Source organism: Neovison vison, chromosome 4, assembly GCF_020171115.1.
Source record: "Neovison vison isolate M4711 chromosome 4, ASM_NN_V1, whole genome shotgun sequence".
Taxonomy (NCBI): domain Eukaryota; kingdom Metazoa; phylum Chordata; class Mammalia; order Carnivora; family Mustelidae; genus Neogale; species Neogale vison.
In genome coordinates this window covers 206,896,162-206,912,334 of record NC_058094.1, presented here as the reverse complement: position 1 = coordinate 206,912,334, position 16,173 = coordinate 206,896,162, and the positions used below count along the sequence as shown (strand labels likewise).

General features: G+C 39.4%; 1 protein-coding gene across 3 annotated transcripts in view; it reads left to right on the top strand.

The window, feature by feature from the left end:
• Positions 1-16,173, top strand: part of GRM8 (glutamate metabotropic receptor 8) — a 737,958-nt gene that overhangs the window by 147,601 nt on the left and 574,184 nt on the right. For all 3 annotated transcript variants that reach the window (XM_044246506.1, XM_044246507.1, XM_044246508.1), the window contains exon 3: positions 5,143-5,359. In XM_044246506.1, the coding sequence (XP_044102441.1) occupies positions 5,143-5,359 (217 nt within the window). The remainder of the gene's footprint in view (positions 1-5,142; positions 5,360-16,173) is intronic.

Sequence of the window (16,173 nt, the reverse complement as noted above, 5' to 3'; positions counted from 1 at the left end):
GGGTAAGTGTAGAGAGTAGTCACTAGAACCTTGTAAGAACTTTAGCTATGGATGAGGGCTTAAGCAGAGGAACACCAAATTGGTGGAAGAAATTGGGAGCATCAATCCTCACTTCTATCTTCTGCCCTTTCTCTCTCTTGGTGTCTCCCAATGGCCAAACTCAGATGGAAGCCTGAGGTGAGAGAGCTCAAGTGAGATAGTCAGAGAGCAGCCTCCTAGGACATAGAGTAGGAAGGAGAAGGAGTAAAAAGGGCAAATGGAGAATAGTTTGTCCAATATTTTGGTGGAATGCAGGGTGGAAGGCTGTGGGGAAGAGTCTGCATCAAAATTCCTGCCACAGTTTAATTAATTAATTGTCTCCAAATATTTGTTGAGCATTTATTCTGTCAGATGCTAGGGATACCAAATAAATCAATAGAGAGTTTTTCAGTGGGAGGCTCATAAGCCAGCACTCAGTCATGGTTCTCGTGTCAGATGAAGGAGGCTGTGGGAGCAAGGAGCAGAAAAAACTGCTCTGCCTGAAAGAGTTAGCAGAAGCTTCCTAGGGAGGAGGTGACTTTTGAGTTGGATATTGAATTTGGGCAGAAGATTGCCAGGTGGATTGGGGTGCCTGGGTGGCTCAGTGGGTTAAGCCTCTGCCTTTGGCTCAGGTCATGGTCTCAGGGTCCTGGGATCAAGCCCCGCATCTGGCTCTCTGCTCGGCAATGAGCCTGCTTCCCCCTCTCTCTGCCTGCCTCTCTGCCTACTTATGATCTCTCTCTCTCTCTCTGTCAAATAAATAAATAAAATCTTTAAAAAATAATTGCCAGGTGGACAGAATGGGCTACATAGGGAACAGCATGTGCAGGAGTGCAGACTCCACCAGGGCATGGCAGGGAAGACAGTAGGTTAGGTAGGAGGATTGGATGGAGTCTGACTTCAGGGTTTGGTGACCCAGACTGAAGAGTTGGGATATCTTTTGAATGGGCAAGCGAGATTTAACAGAGGCTTGTGGAGGATGTTACTTATTATAAGGAATGAGCTGATGCAGAATGCTTTCCCTAACACCCTCTTTTCTTGGTACATTCTCCTTTCCTTTTTCATTTCCCTCTCTACTTTTGTCCCTCACTTACCATTTCTTTTTCATTTTTTATTCTTATTGTTTCTAGTAAATGAAACTCTAGTAAATGAAGAGGGATTAGGATGGATTTAGTGGAGAGAAAAGAAAAAGAAATATTTCAGATTTTAAGAAAAAAAAAACCCACTGCATTTGCCAGTAGGGGGTTAATTTGAGGATAGTGGAAATATTGGGAATGCTGGCTCAGAAATTAAAATGCTTAATGAGCCAATGCTTAGTGGTCAACCACAATAAAATTAAAATGAGATGCAACTTCATAATGACTTGAAAAGTTGTCTTAAAATATGATCAGTATACTCTGATGTCTATTATTGTAGACTGCAACATAGCAAAAATTGAGCAAATGAAAACACAGACATGTACTCTCACTTTTCCACACATTGATCTGCAAAGAGAAAACTCCTTAAGACTTTGGGGAGTAAGTCCTTTACCTAATTATTCAAACAACCATTTTCTATTTGTACTTTTATTTTATATACCCTTTACACCTGTTTAATTAATCCTAAACATGATGCTGACTGCTAATTAAACAGCCCCAAAAGTGACTGACTGAAGGTAGTAATTTGAGATAATTAGTTTTGGTTTCAAACACTCAATTTTCACACTTTGTGCTCATTTTTAGAAAGGGGTGGCTCATTATTACAGGCAGGGTGGGAGTTGTGTAAGGCATTTTACTGCTGGACTCTGAGTAGCTGAGGAAGTGGGAGGGTTATCATATATCCGAATAGGATAAGGAAATGGTATAGTGCTATAGAATTAGCCTTAGAATGCTCCCCATCTCTTCCTACCTGCACGCGCATGTGCATACACACACACATACACACACTCACACTCTCTCACACACACACACCATTCACACATGCACAGAATTCCTTCCAAAGTGAAAGTCAGGCTGCTGAATCTTTTTCATTAGAATGTAGGAATGTACATGCTCTTGGTCTTTGGGAGTTTTATTTAGTAAAAGGTAGATCTCACTGAGTCATTCATTGTCTCTTTCTGAGGTTATTTAGAAGCAAGCAATAGAAGGTGAAAGAGACCCAGATTTGGCGTGTGTTTTGAGATTTGAAGAGGTGTCCTTGCTGAGGAGTCATAAGCACAAAATCTATTCAAGGGAACGATCTTATCTAGCAAAGAAAGCAAAGCGGCAGGAAGGAGGCAGGACGGACTGTTTTTTATGGTCCCACAATGTTAACAAGCAAGTTAACATGGTCCCACTAGGAGAATAGGACCAGGAAGAATTGGGGGTTAGATAGGATAAAATCATTGTTATAGTCAATATATAGAGATACAGAAGCTGAACAGATCCTTCAGCACCATGGAGAGCTCCAAGCACGTTGTAGCTGCAGCCTGCGTAACTGACTTGTACCTTGGGAAGTTTAGTTTCACTTTATTGGCTATAGATATGAAGTAGGACTCTCTAGACCCATGAAAGGTTATTCAGACGTTGAGGGCTTTTTAAGGATGTCAAGGGGAGAGTCCACTCCATGTGGACTGGGAATTATCTGGCCAGGGTGTGGCAGGGGATGGATTGCAAACTATGCAGTCAGCCGAACGTGGGAAGGTGGAAGTGCAGCCTTTTGGACATCTTAGCACTGACATTACCTGCAGGATCAGATGCAGAACAAAAGTTAATTGTTTTATGTACTGGTCAACCCTGCATCTTTAACCAAGCGACCTGAATTGGGGCATCTTGAATTCATTATGACCTCTGAACTTGCACACTGTGGCAGGGCAGCAGAGGAGCGGCGAGATGCACTGTTGCATAGCGCATGCTCCCAAGTTGTCCTCTTTCACTCTTCATACTTTCCTTGGCTTTGACTGTCTTCTTCATTATGCCCCCCACCATTCTTTATCTCCAGTCCCAGAGACTCTTAAACTCCACATCCCCAATATTATTACCTACTTTTTAGTTGCTTTCATTCATTTCATAGTAAGCTCAAAAGAAGCCAAAAAAACTAAACTCATAATTTTTGTCTTCTAAATCTCCTCTTTCTCTGTGTATCTTGGCAAATAGCAAACATCATCCACCCAGTTACTAAAGCCACAGAACTAAGAATCAGTCCACATTTCCCTTCATTACCTTCACCTTACCTTGGTTTTAGATACAGAGTCCACGCCCTTCCCTAACCCCAACCTTCCCCATCATTGCCTTAATTGAGTTTTCATACTTTCTATTTATTTATTTATTTACTTACTTATTTGACAGAGAGAGACACAGTAAGAGAGGGAACACAAGCAGAGGGAGTGAGAGACAGAGAAGGAAGCTTCCCACTGAGCAGGAAGGGGCTCGATCTCAGGACCCTAGGATCATAACCGAGCTGAAGGCAGACACTTAATGACTGAGCCACCCATACACCCCCAGTTTTCATACTTTCTTACTTAGATTTCTATAATAATTTTCTAACTCGTTGTCCTGCATCTAACATAGCTTTCTTTTAATTTATCTCTAAGCATAGGATGGGCCCCCCTGCATTAGATTCTTCTGGAGAGCATATTAAAATGCAGCTTTCTAAGCCTCTAGACATACCAAGTCAGAATTTTCAGGAATGGGGCTAGCTAGGTGTACATTGAAATTTGAGGGCTGCAACTTTCTTCACAGCTGCCAATATTATTTTTCTGAAACAAAAATCTGATTATGCCTCTATCTTAGTTACAGTCATTCTGTGCTTCCCCATGCCTTTTGATAAAATCCACACTTTTTGTCATACCCTACTAGCCCTTTATCTGCCCAGCTTTGCAGTTTTATTTCCTGATGTTCCTCCCTTGCTATCTCACATTCCCTCTGTGTGAAATGCTACAAATCCTGGAATCTGCCATGCCCTTTCTTTTTTTTTTTTCTTAAAGATTTTATTTATTTATCTGACAGAGAGAGATCACAAGTAGGCAGAGAGGCAGAGAGAGGAGGAAGCAGGCTCCCCACCGAGCAGAGAGCCTGATGCGGGACTCGATCCCAGGACCCTGAGATCACGACCCGAGCCGAAGGCAGCGGCTTAACCCACTGAGCCACCTAGGTGCCCTGCCATGCCCTTTCTTGACTGTATGCCTTTGGACATGCAGTTCTTTGTGACTGAAGTGTCCTTCCTTACCTTGTTTGCCGATTTCTTGCATGGTCTGTGCCCCATCTCGGCTGAATGTCCTTTCACTCTACTGCTTTAGCATCATGTGTTCTTCTATCCTAGCACTTTTCACTGATAAAGTAAAAGTCCTCATTTGGATATATGAGTACATGTTACACTTTAAAAGATTTTTAGGGGGAGATTTGTGGTATGTAGTTAATTTGTTACTTTGAGTTTATTTGGATAAGTGATATAGGATTCCTAATTTTCAAAGTCTGGTAATTCACCCTACGCATGCCAGAAAATTGCCTCTTTTCTTAAAGAAATGATCGTATAGATTCCCATTTTGTAGTATTTTGAGGTGGGCAGCTGGAACCATCTTTTCATAGAAGATACATAGTTGACTGTTCCCATATCATTTTGTGGTACTCAACGATCATATCAATAAACAGTCAATAGACTCACAAAGCTGTATATTTATAGTAATTTACCAAAAGTGTGATCTTAGGACTGAATTGTATTAATTGTAAAAAAATCTCATCTTAAATTCTCTGTTTATGATCGTGTGTAGTCTTTATGTCCTAAAGCTAAATACAGTTTCAGAGGTGGCCTTTTCTGATGTGCGTATGCACTATACTTTCATTTTGGCTTCATTTTTGTGCCAGAACTTTATGGTATAAAAAAAGAGCAACAAAAGGCACAAATGTTTTGCTTTGGCTTCAGAACCTGAAGTAACACTAAGTTCTTTCTTGCTGTTGAGAAATGTGTTTTGAAAGAAAGTGAGCCTACAGACTTTTATAAAATGCTAAATGAAAATAAAATAAAATTGGCAGTCATAAAACCATATTTTGGCTTCAGGCAGATATGTCTGAGTTACTGGTCTGGGTTTGGCTGCTTGGTCTCTTGTGTGACAGTTCTCCATTCGACAGATTCCTCCTGGGTTGAAATGATCTGTCATTTGTTTTGCAGATACCTCAAATCAGCTATGCATCCACAGCCCCAGAGCTAAGTGATAACACCAGGTATGACTTCTTCTCTCGGGTAGTTCCACCTGACTCCTACCAAGCTCAAGCCATGGTGGACATTGTCACGGCGCTGGGGTGGAATTATGTGTCAACACTGGCTTCCGAGGGCAACTATGGAGAGAGTGGTGTGGAGGCCTTCACTCAGATCTCGAGGGAGATTGGTAAGCATATATTTATCAGATGATTGCTTTTGGAGGCGACAGGTTGTGGAAGTCTGAGCATCTCCAAGTGCTCTCTGATCTATGTGGAATAATGAGAGCTCCTACAGATGCATGACCCAGGCTGTCCACTCTAGGGGGAAGTTGGTTTTATTATAAATGATGTTGTTGTTCATGGTCTATCAAGGTGACACTTTGGTGCTAATTTAGGAAATAGAGCTCCTGACTCAGGCGAACAGTTTTCAAAGTTGTCTGTTTTGACGAGGGAGTTTGCTGGCACATTAGAGCCACTGTAAATTTGAATAAATGACATACTATTTGATTGTTCTGGATGGAAGTTTACATTAGCAAGTCATTAAATTAAAGAAAAAAAGGCAGTGGAATTTAACATCCAACACTAGAGGGATTTAGACTGGTAATCATCTTAAAATAATACTGAAGTGGCCCCCAAGGCTATACTTTCAGCCATATTCTTATTGTCATATTTGACTTTTTGCATTTTTATTCTTACCTTATGCTCTATAGCTTACAGTGGAATGAAGGGCAGTATGTAAAATTTGAGTTAGAACAAGGTGCTGATGAGCTCTGCTGGGCTTTTTTCAAGGTGCTTATCCAAATCTCTGTAGGCATTTTTCCACATGTACATTTAGCCTTGAGTTTGTAAATCCATTCCCTGTGTGAAAAAAACAGAATAAAACAAAAAACTACTTAAAATACAAATCTTATTGCTGATTGGTCAGCCACATAATTGGGTGGGTGAAAGGAGGCATATTGTTACTTAACAAATACTATTTTTCTTATTAGGAATTACTGAATAAAATGTGCTTATCTTTTCTTTAAGAGTAATAATAATATTTTGTGGAAAAATTAAAGTGCCCCTTGGCTATTTTTGAGTAATTTTGAACTTGAAGGAAGAAATTATTTTGATAATTTGTTGTCTTTCTTGGAGGGTTCAGCTCAGAAAGACAATGGGAGTGATTTACGCTTGTCTAGAATTAGCAAGGATGGAGTCTAAAGTTATATTATTGGAGTAAGGTTTCTCTTGAAATACTTGAAGATTCTTGGGATCTGTTCCTCTGCATATGCTAGGACATGAAAAATTATACGCGATAGTTAGCATATTTAACATTTGTTCCAGTGCTGTGCTGTCGCAGAAAATGTAGAGAAGGCCTGGTGTTGTTGGATGGATTGGGTTAATTGATTTAATTGGGGAACTGTCCGCACCTTTGTTAGTGTCCATGATACCATACTCTTTGCTCTTTGAAATTTTAAATTCCATCATTATTGCTATAAAAATGATTCAGACATTCAACTGCGCTTTAAATGACGACAAATTATATTATCTTTTTCGGTAAGAATCCTAAGTTTATCTTAGAGGAAATGCCCACTCAAATGAAAACAAAAGCTTCTGGAAGCAGAGCTAATGCATTATTTAAGCAGCTGATGTCGGTTCTCACCAGAGTGATAATTCAACAAGAGAAGGAAACTGATAGAGTATGTATTGAGATGGTATGTTTTTTTGCAGTGATCATGTACATTCTTCAAATATAGGTCACATTGTGTGCCTGAAACCGATTGCTATGAAAAATTCAATACAGGACATAATTTGCCAGTTGTTGCAGAATCTGATAAAATGCATTGTTCTAAAAGTTAAGTGAGATCGCAGTTTTATTCATTTGACTAAAAAAAGAAATACTTAGTTTTCACTTTTGAGAAGCATTGCTATACTCTGATAATACTGTCACATAAAAGGATTCAGATGGTTCCGTTCATTATTCCTGTTTCTATGTTAGTCATTAGTATGGGAGAAAGTAATTTTAGTGCCTTGTGTATGTGCCTGATTAGGGCAACACGTTTCTTCAGTGTTGATCCTTTCAGTATTCTGTGACTTGATTGGCTGTCCATTCTATTTCAGCTCTCACTTATCTGGGGAATGGAGAAGGGCTGGACTGTCAATTAATATGCAGAATACTGAAAAGGCCAAATTGGTACCACACTAGAGTATGCCATGGAATATATTAAATATCAAAATCATCCCTCATTTTAATGACAAAGATTTTTATCTAGAACAAAAATAGCTGAAAATTAAACCTTTTACATGACAATGATATTAATGGGAATAGCAAATGGTAGCAACTTAACCCATTCTGAAATGATCTGATGACTCTGATGAAAATTCATTAGTTCTGTAACATTTGCTTCTCTTACTACAACATCAATGACATTTCTGTCACCATGTTAGTAATGTGTTTTTAAAAATCTTAGTATCTTGACTGAGAAGATGATGTATAAATTCATTTTGTGGAATGTCTGCCTATTAAAAAAATTATATATTTTCCCAACTCTTATAAATTTTGCCATACTCTATTCTGAATTTCTCTCTTTAGAAACATTGATTGCTAAGAAATTTCAGTGTAAATTGAGGCTTCTAATGTTTCCTCTCTGATTAATTCAGACAGATCATAATAGAATGATAAGGAAGTGAAAATCTGTTTAGTGATAAATTGCTTGTATGGTTTGATTATAATATTTTTTATATTAACAAATCTGAGACTTGGGGAAGTGTCTGTGAATCTTGGAGAATGAAGCAAATGAGTGAATGATGGTCATGAACACAGACAGATGTCTGTGATGGCTCTTACCTAGCCAAGATTGTTCTAGGGAGAGCAGGACAGGAGTAACTCAATAAAATAAAGACAAATAGTCCCTTGATATCTTAGCTATTATAGTATCAGCCCAAGGCATTCTTGACTGTAGGATTTTTTTTTTTTTGAAAAGGCAAAAATGTATTTGAGATCAGCAAATAGCACAATTTGATCAGAGCATAGTTTGTGTCATGAAGTACAGGAGACAAAAATGGAAGACTTGACGTGGACACAAAGTTGAATATTTCACCTTCTGGAGAGGTGATTTTATTCATCTTCTAGACAATAAAGGAAACTGTTGAAGATAGAGGGATCTATCAGAACATATTTAAGATTATATTAATGAGAAGTGGAAGATGGGGAGACCATTTGAGAGGCCTTTGCAGTAGCAGTCTTAGCTTGATATAGGACAGTGACAATAGAAATGGAAGAGGGAATAGACTTAGGAGACAATTATGAGGTGGGGTCCATGGAACTTAGCAATTGATTGGAAGTAGAGCTTGAAGGTAAGAAAAAAAATTAATGTTGAAGTTAAAGTTCTTTTTTAAAAAAATTTATCAATACATATGTTTTTGGAGAAAAACAGCAAAGAATATTCATCTAGAGCTGAGAAGGGGACTTGGTTATAGACCTGAAGCTTATTCTCACAAAATTGATAATTGAGGTGGGAAAGGTAATTGCTGAGGTAGAAGATGTAGAGTGAAGATTGAACGGGGCTGAGGATAGACTTTTGGGCAGAAGTTTTATATAGAGGTGTGTGATAACAAGACTTGGTAAGGATGCATAGAAAAGGGAACACTAGTACACTGTTGGTAGGAGTGTAGATTAGTGCAGTCATTATGGAAAATGATATGGAGGTACTAAAAAATTAAATATAGAACTACTTTATGATCCAGCAACCCTACTTCTGAGTATATATCTGGAAAAAAAATGAAATCAGTATCTTGAAGAGATATCTGTATTCTCATACTCATTGTAGCACATAATAGTCCATAATAGCCAAGTTATGGAAACAACCTAAGTGTCCATTGCTGGATGAATGGTTGAAGAAAATTTATATAATATATATGAGTGGAATATTATTTGGCCTTAAGAAGAAAAATATCCTGCCATTCGTGACAACATAGATGAACCTAGAGGACGTTATGCTAAGGGAAATAAACCAGACACAAAAAGACAAAGTGCCCAAAGCAGTTGAACTCATAAAAGCAGAGGGTGGAATTGTGGTTGCCAGGAGTTGGGGAGTAGGAGAAATGTGTAAATGTTGGCCAAAGAATGCAAGCTTTCAGTTATGCCAGCCAAATAAGATGAATGTAAGATGAATGTATAGAATGGTAACTATACTTAAAATACTGTATTGTATACTTGAAATTTGCTAAGAGAGTTGATCTTAAGTATGTGTACACACATACACACACACAAATAGTAACTATGTGAAGTGATGGATATATATGTTAATTAGCTTGATTGTGGTAATCATTTCATAGTATACACATACTTCAAAACATCATGTTGTACACCTTAAATACATACCATTTTAATTTGTCAATTATACCTCTATAAAGCTGAGGAAAATAGATATAAATGGGAAAAAAAAGTGTGGGAATAATGGCGTAGGCTTAGGAAAGCTAAGAGTAAGTATGGAAGAGTGTCACCTTCTCTAGATAGGTTTGTGGTGATGAGAGGACTCTCAGTCTCCTCTGAAGAAGATTTCCATGATGGGAGATGGTAGGAGTTCTTGAGGAAAAATTTAAGGGCATTGAGCTGATTTTCATAGGCAAATAGGAACTTTTGTCAGAGAGCATAGCTGAACATGTGTGGTACAATGGTAGGAATCAAGGATTGTCCTTGAGGGGGTGCATTAGTTCCCTAGAGCTGCCATAACAAATGCCATGTACTACTAGATGGCTTAAAATGATAGGAACATATTATCTCACAGTTCTAGAGACCAGAAGTCTGAAATCAAAATGTTAGCAGGGCCATGCTCCTGAAGACTGCAGGGGGGGAATCCTTCCTTTTCCTTTTATAACTTCTGGTTTGTGCTAGTCATCCTTGGTGTTCATTGGCTTAGAGGCATCACTCTAATCTCTGCCTCTGTTATCATATCACAGTCTTCTCCTTTCATGTGTCTATCTCTGTGTCTTCTCTTCTTATAAGGATGCCCATCATATTGTATTAAAGGCGCACCCAACTCCAGGATGACCTCATCTTAATTGCATTTGTGATCACCCTATTTCCATATAAGGGCACATTCTGAGGTACTCAGAATGTTTTAGGATTTCAATATATCTTGTTAGGAGTTCAACATATCTGAGGTACTCAGAATGTTTTAGGATTTCAACATATCTTGTTGGGAGACACAATTTAATACCCATAGCAAGGAATAGTAGTGAAGATGAATGTACTTAGGGAGCTGACTTGTAGTGACAGGAATGGGAGGTAGACCAGGAGGACAATAGAGTAGAAATAAAGATGAGAGAGGGAGTAAGTAGACTGAATTTGGTTAATGGAGAAGCCTATAACAAAACCAGATCAGAAATTTCTTTTTGAATGTTACAGGATTTTACCCTCCCTGTCCTGGCTACTTGAGTAGATGGAGTAACCTAATGGATGATTCAGGGTTCCATACTAAGGTAGGTGGTGGTATCTGAGTCTGGCTTTCCTAAACTTCTAGGTAGTTAAGAGCTTCCTAGTAGGATCATAGTGGGCACTCCCTGTGCAGTGGAGAACAGGCTGTTCAACCCCCCTGCTTTTTGTTCCAAGGTGCTGCTCTTTTCAATGACACCTTGGAAAATTATGGACATCTGAAGAGTCTTATGGAGCCCAGTTTATTTTTATTTTCCCATTTGGGCTCTCTTGGCCTGAGGGAAGGGAATAGCTCAGTTGTTGCTGGTTGTTAAGACTTACCCATGTTGCACACCCTCCGTTGTTAGGATGAGAGTCCTCTATTTCTGTCTTGTTTTAATTATTTGATACGATGTTTTCACTGATACTGTAATAAAGAGGTTCATAGTATATGCCTACGTTTTCCATCATAAGCTCTGGGGCTTGCAGCTTCTGACTCAAAAAAATGACTTCCTTGAGTCTTTAGACAGGCTCTCACTTGTCTTCCCTTATTATATTATTTTTAAAAAGAAGACAGGATAATAAATGTTAATGCTACCACTATCATTATAAGGGGCAAGAAAGCTAAAGCTTTATCTTTGAAGATAAAAGGAATTTGTGAAAGCATTATATCTTTTCACTGTGGATTTGTACAGTATGGTAACACACCTCCTTTAATCAGTCATCATGTTTATGAATGGCTTATTGAAGATGACAGGCCTGCGAGTCATCATCGCACACATTACAGGGGGCAAAATAGACCTGATTCTGTCAAATCTTCTAGCATACATGACTATTTTTTTTTCTAATTTTTTTTTTCTAATTTGCAAGGGCTGGAAGCTTCCAACTATTGTCTGACATGTGTTTGGAATCTTAAAATCTCAGAATTGGAAGGGATTGCAGAGGTCATTGGACTGGCACAATCTGTTTGAAATGTTAATGCAATAAACCAATTTAATTAATTCTTTTTTTGTGTATAAAATGACTGACACTTGCCAATAGTGATTTATTTTTTGGCGGGGTCAAGCAATAAAGTCAGGGAGATTTCATTCCTCGTATATAATTGAAAAGTGCCCACTGATCATATTTCTAAACCATGTCAGTACCATTTTAAAAGAAAACTTTTTTTTTCTCTTAGATTATAAACAAGAACTAAGTTTCTATTAGCTGAAATGGATTCACTTCAAGATTAAAACAAAGTATTTTCAATGACAGAAAGAAAGGAATACATAAAGAGCAGCTTTTCCCCTCAGATGTTCATTGCTTGGAAAAATGACTTCCAGCAGGCAAAAATCAATTTGACAAAAGTATTAATGTTGTAAAATACTATGAATGAAAGGAAACATTTAAATTCAATTGAAAATTTTACTTTATATTCCTACAGCTGAGTTCCATTGATAACACCACATTTCAAGTTGCAAATCATATTTAATTAATATTAACACCGGGTAATTGGCAAGAATAACTTCAAAGGAGGGCTGAGGAAATTGCAAATTGGAACTGCAGGTGCAGTGATCCTGCAGAAGCTTTATAGGGATCCAAAGAAAGTGTATATGATTTTAACAATGACTGCAGAACCTGATCAAATAGAGCATCATTTCAAAGCTGTTCTTCACCTTGCCCTTTCTTAATATTTAGGGCTTAGGAACTGCTAAGTAGCAGCAGCTGCTGTTAATGTGAAATAGCAAACAGCATTCAATAAGTGCTTTCAGACCTACAATTCTTAATGCTGTAGTTAAGTGTTTCTTAAACAATGGCAGTTTGATGCAGTGGAACCACACTGGAGTCACGAACTTGCTTAAAGAAGTTACTGTGGCCGATGTCAAAGAGTTTACTGCCTATGTTTCCTTTAGGATTTTGATAGATTCCTGCCTCAAGTTGAGATACCACCTTACACCAGTTAGAATGGCCAAAATTAACAAGACAGTAAACAACAAGTGTTGGAGAGGATGTGGAGAAAGGGGAACCCTCTTCCACTGTTGCTGGGAATGCAAGTTGGTGCAGCCACTTTGGAAAACAGTATGCAGATTTAAGAAATTAAAAATAGAGCTAATCTATGATTCTGCCATTGCACTACTGGGTATTTTCCCAAAGATACAGATGTAGTGAAAAGAAGGGCCATCTGTACCCCAATGTTCATAGCAGCAATGGCTACAATCGCCAAACTGTGGAATGAACCAAGATGCCCTTCAACAGATGAATGGATGAAGAAGATATGGTCCATATATACAATGGAGTATTACACGTCCGTCAGAAATGGTGAATACCCAACTTTTGTAGTAGCATGGGTGGAACTGGAGGAGGTAATGCTGAGTGAAATAAGTCAAGCAGAGAAAGTCAATTATTATATGGTTTCACTTGGGGGAGCATAAGGAATAACATGGAGGACATTAGGAGAAGGAAAGGAAAAGTGACGTGGGAGAAATTGGAGGCAGATACAAACCATGAAAGACTGTGGACTCTGAGAAACAAACTGAGGGGGCCCCTGGGTGGCTCAGTCAATTAAGCTGCTGCCTTTGGTTCAGGTCATGATCCCAGGGTCCTGGGATCAAGCCGTGCAACGGGCTCCCTTTTTGGTGGAGAGCCTGCTTCTCCCTCTCCCTCTGCCTGCTGCTCTGCCAGCTTGTATTCTGTATCTCTGTGTCAAATAAATTAAGAAAAAAAAACCTTAAAAAAAATAAACAAACTGAGGGTTTTGGAGGGGAGAGGAGTGGGAGGATGGGTGAGCCTGGTGGTGGGTGTTATGGAGAGCTCCTATTGCATGGAGCACTGGGTGTGGTGCATAAACAATGAATCTTGGATCACTGAAAATAAAATAAAAAAATTGCTTAAGTCTCTCTTCTTCAATTATGAGATTTTGAGGATTAATATTCTTGTCTGAAAAATGGGAGCCCTCTTCTCAGTAGTCATCAAATGATACAACACTGATGTTAATTCATAAATTCTAACATGCTATTTGATATCAGGTGTTACTAGCAAAAGGAATGGGGGATAAGATGGATTTTTTCCCCAGTGTGTGGCAGAGCTACATATTATGAGAGTGGTAGAGGTCCTGCCTGGTGTGTAGGATAAATAGCCAGAGAGGGCTTGACTTGATTTGTTAATTACCTTCAAACTTATTTATATTCTTCCTGAGAGACCATGGAGATCAGATAGGAGGATTTTGTGAAGCTCCTGACACCTTCCCCTCTCTATTCTCCTTACTACTCTCCCTAACTGCTATGGTGAATCTTCTACCCTAAATCTTATTCTTGTCTTTGCTTGGGTCTGGTTGTTTAGTTGCCATTTGGAAGAGTTGAGATATCAGGACAAGTCTGGAATATCTGCCTTGTCTTCAGAGATGTGCTCCCGTAGATCCCTGTGGCACCAGTCGGCACTCTGTAATCCTGACCTCTCTGTATCCGTCTTCTCCCAGATTGTGTTTTTCTCAGGGGATGGACCCCCCCTCCCATCATGTTACCCCTTCCCCCCACCATGCCAGTATCTAGCAGAGTGCCTGACACATCAGATGCTTTATGAATTTCTGTTAAGCAGACACTGTCACCAGACTCATGGTTGTGTTGGTATCGTGAGCCTAGACAGGCTCTGGGAACTGAAAGGCAGAGATGATTCCAACAATGGGTTATACATTTTATTGCTAATGTGTAATCTATATGGGAAACTTCAGGGGCTTCCTTACTGTTGGGCTGCTTAGAATTCAAGTTTTTCTTACTGGCAGATACCAAAGCCTATAATTTGTAGATGGAGACTGCCTCTAAGCTCTCCAGTCAGACAGGGCTAGGGAGTAATTATTCTCTTGAGCTGGGTTTGAGTTCCAGAATTGTTATATCCTAGCTGTGAGACCTTGGGTAACTTAATCTTGTTGTGCCCCAATTTCTTCATCCGTGTAATGGGTTTAGCAACTGTTCAAGATGTGAATGAAGTCATATATAACAATGTGTGGCACATGGTAAATGCTCAATAATTGTTAGCTTGTATTGTGTTAGGAGTTTATTCTGACCAGTGGGTGACTTAGGAGGGGGTCTTATTGCTATGAGCCTGTATCCAGTTTGCTCAAGGAGCAAATGAGAAGGGAGAATGAGGTCCAAATAAATGCTCAATTAAAGGTAACCAGTGCTCCTTATTCCTGAATCTTGTTTTGTACCTTTCAGCAGTGACCAATCCTATTATGATTACTATTTTTTAGCCTGACTGTTATGTTACCTAGAACAGTGTTGGCACATAGTTGAATGCATGAGTTAATTAAATATCAGTCAACATCGGAATACTACTTGTTCTTCTTTCTCTTCTTTTTTCAACCTAAATATTAATCTATAGCTAACATTCATTGTGCACACATTAGCACAGGACACACTTGGGGTAGGCTTTCAGGATACAGAGATGAATTATGGCTTCTGCTTCCTAGCTAGACACTCTGTATCAGAGGACTCAGAGATGGCAAGCAAACCATTACAAATGGGTGTGTGATCATTGCCTTAATGGAGACATCATTTACAGGCATTGCCCAAGAACACATTGCCCCGACGAGGGCATCCTGCAGTTCATGTAACAAAAAAACCTGGCATAATACAGTGGAGAGTGGCAGTCTGTGAACCATAAGCTCAAAGACAGTACACCCTGTGATGGGAAGTGAAATTTAGATAACTTCAACAGAAACGTAGTTTCCCAAGAAAGAGGCAGCACGAAGAATTGAATATAGAATATGGTACCAACTTTGTAATGAATGTTGTGCATATTTGTGAAATGTTTAATAGCTGTAAAATGTATATAACTTTTGGCCATTTTTATTTCTTGATCTACTGATGATTGCTCAGGTGTATCCACTGAGAGACAACTGTATGACTTGCCCTCTCACATTAGCTCTTCTCCCTGATTGCCCCTATCCAGTATCACCTATGCCTTTGGCAATGTTTTCATTTTTGTTTAGTTCCTGAGTCTGAGCCAGGGCCAACAGTTCATCCTCAGCATCAGCCCACACATTTACAGGGTTTGAAATGTTTTGACCATGATGGACCCTGTACCTGGTGGTCCCAAGGTAAGCCCTGATTCCCTCTCTAGGCTGCTTCAGACTTACCATGTTATCCAATCCTTTTTTTTTTTTTGAAATTTTTTAATTTATTCATTTGATGGAAAGAGATCACAAGTAGGCTGAGAGGCAGGCAGAGAGAGAGAGGAGGAAGCAGGCTCCCTGCTGAGCAGAGAGCCCGATATGGGGCTCGATCCCAGGACCCTGGGATCATGACCTGAGCTGAAGGCAGAGGCTTTAACCCACTGAGCCACCCAGGTGCCCCCATGTTATCCAATCCTTGACTCACACTCTGGATCCCTGGAAATGGGGATTTGCCCCCGACTCTGAACTCTGAGGTTTGGGCTGTGATAACTCTTTCACCTGGTTGGGTGGGGGTGTCCAGCCCTGCCTATATTCTTGCACAACGGCTGCGATCTGACTCTGCATAAAGTCATGAGCAAAGCCCTGCCTGTGGAGTGGTCCCTGATATGTACTGGGGTCCTGACCTTCTCTGGCTTGTTGCCTTTACATTTCCAACATCCTACTAGTGTCCTATCCCT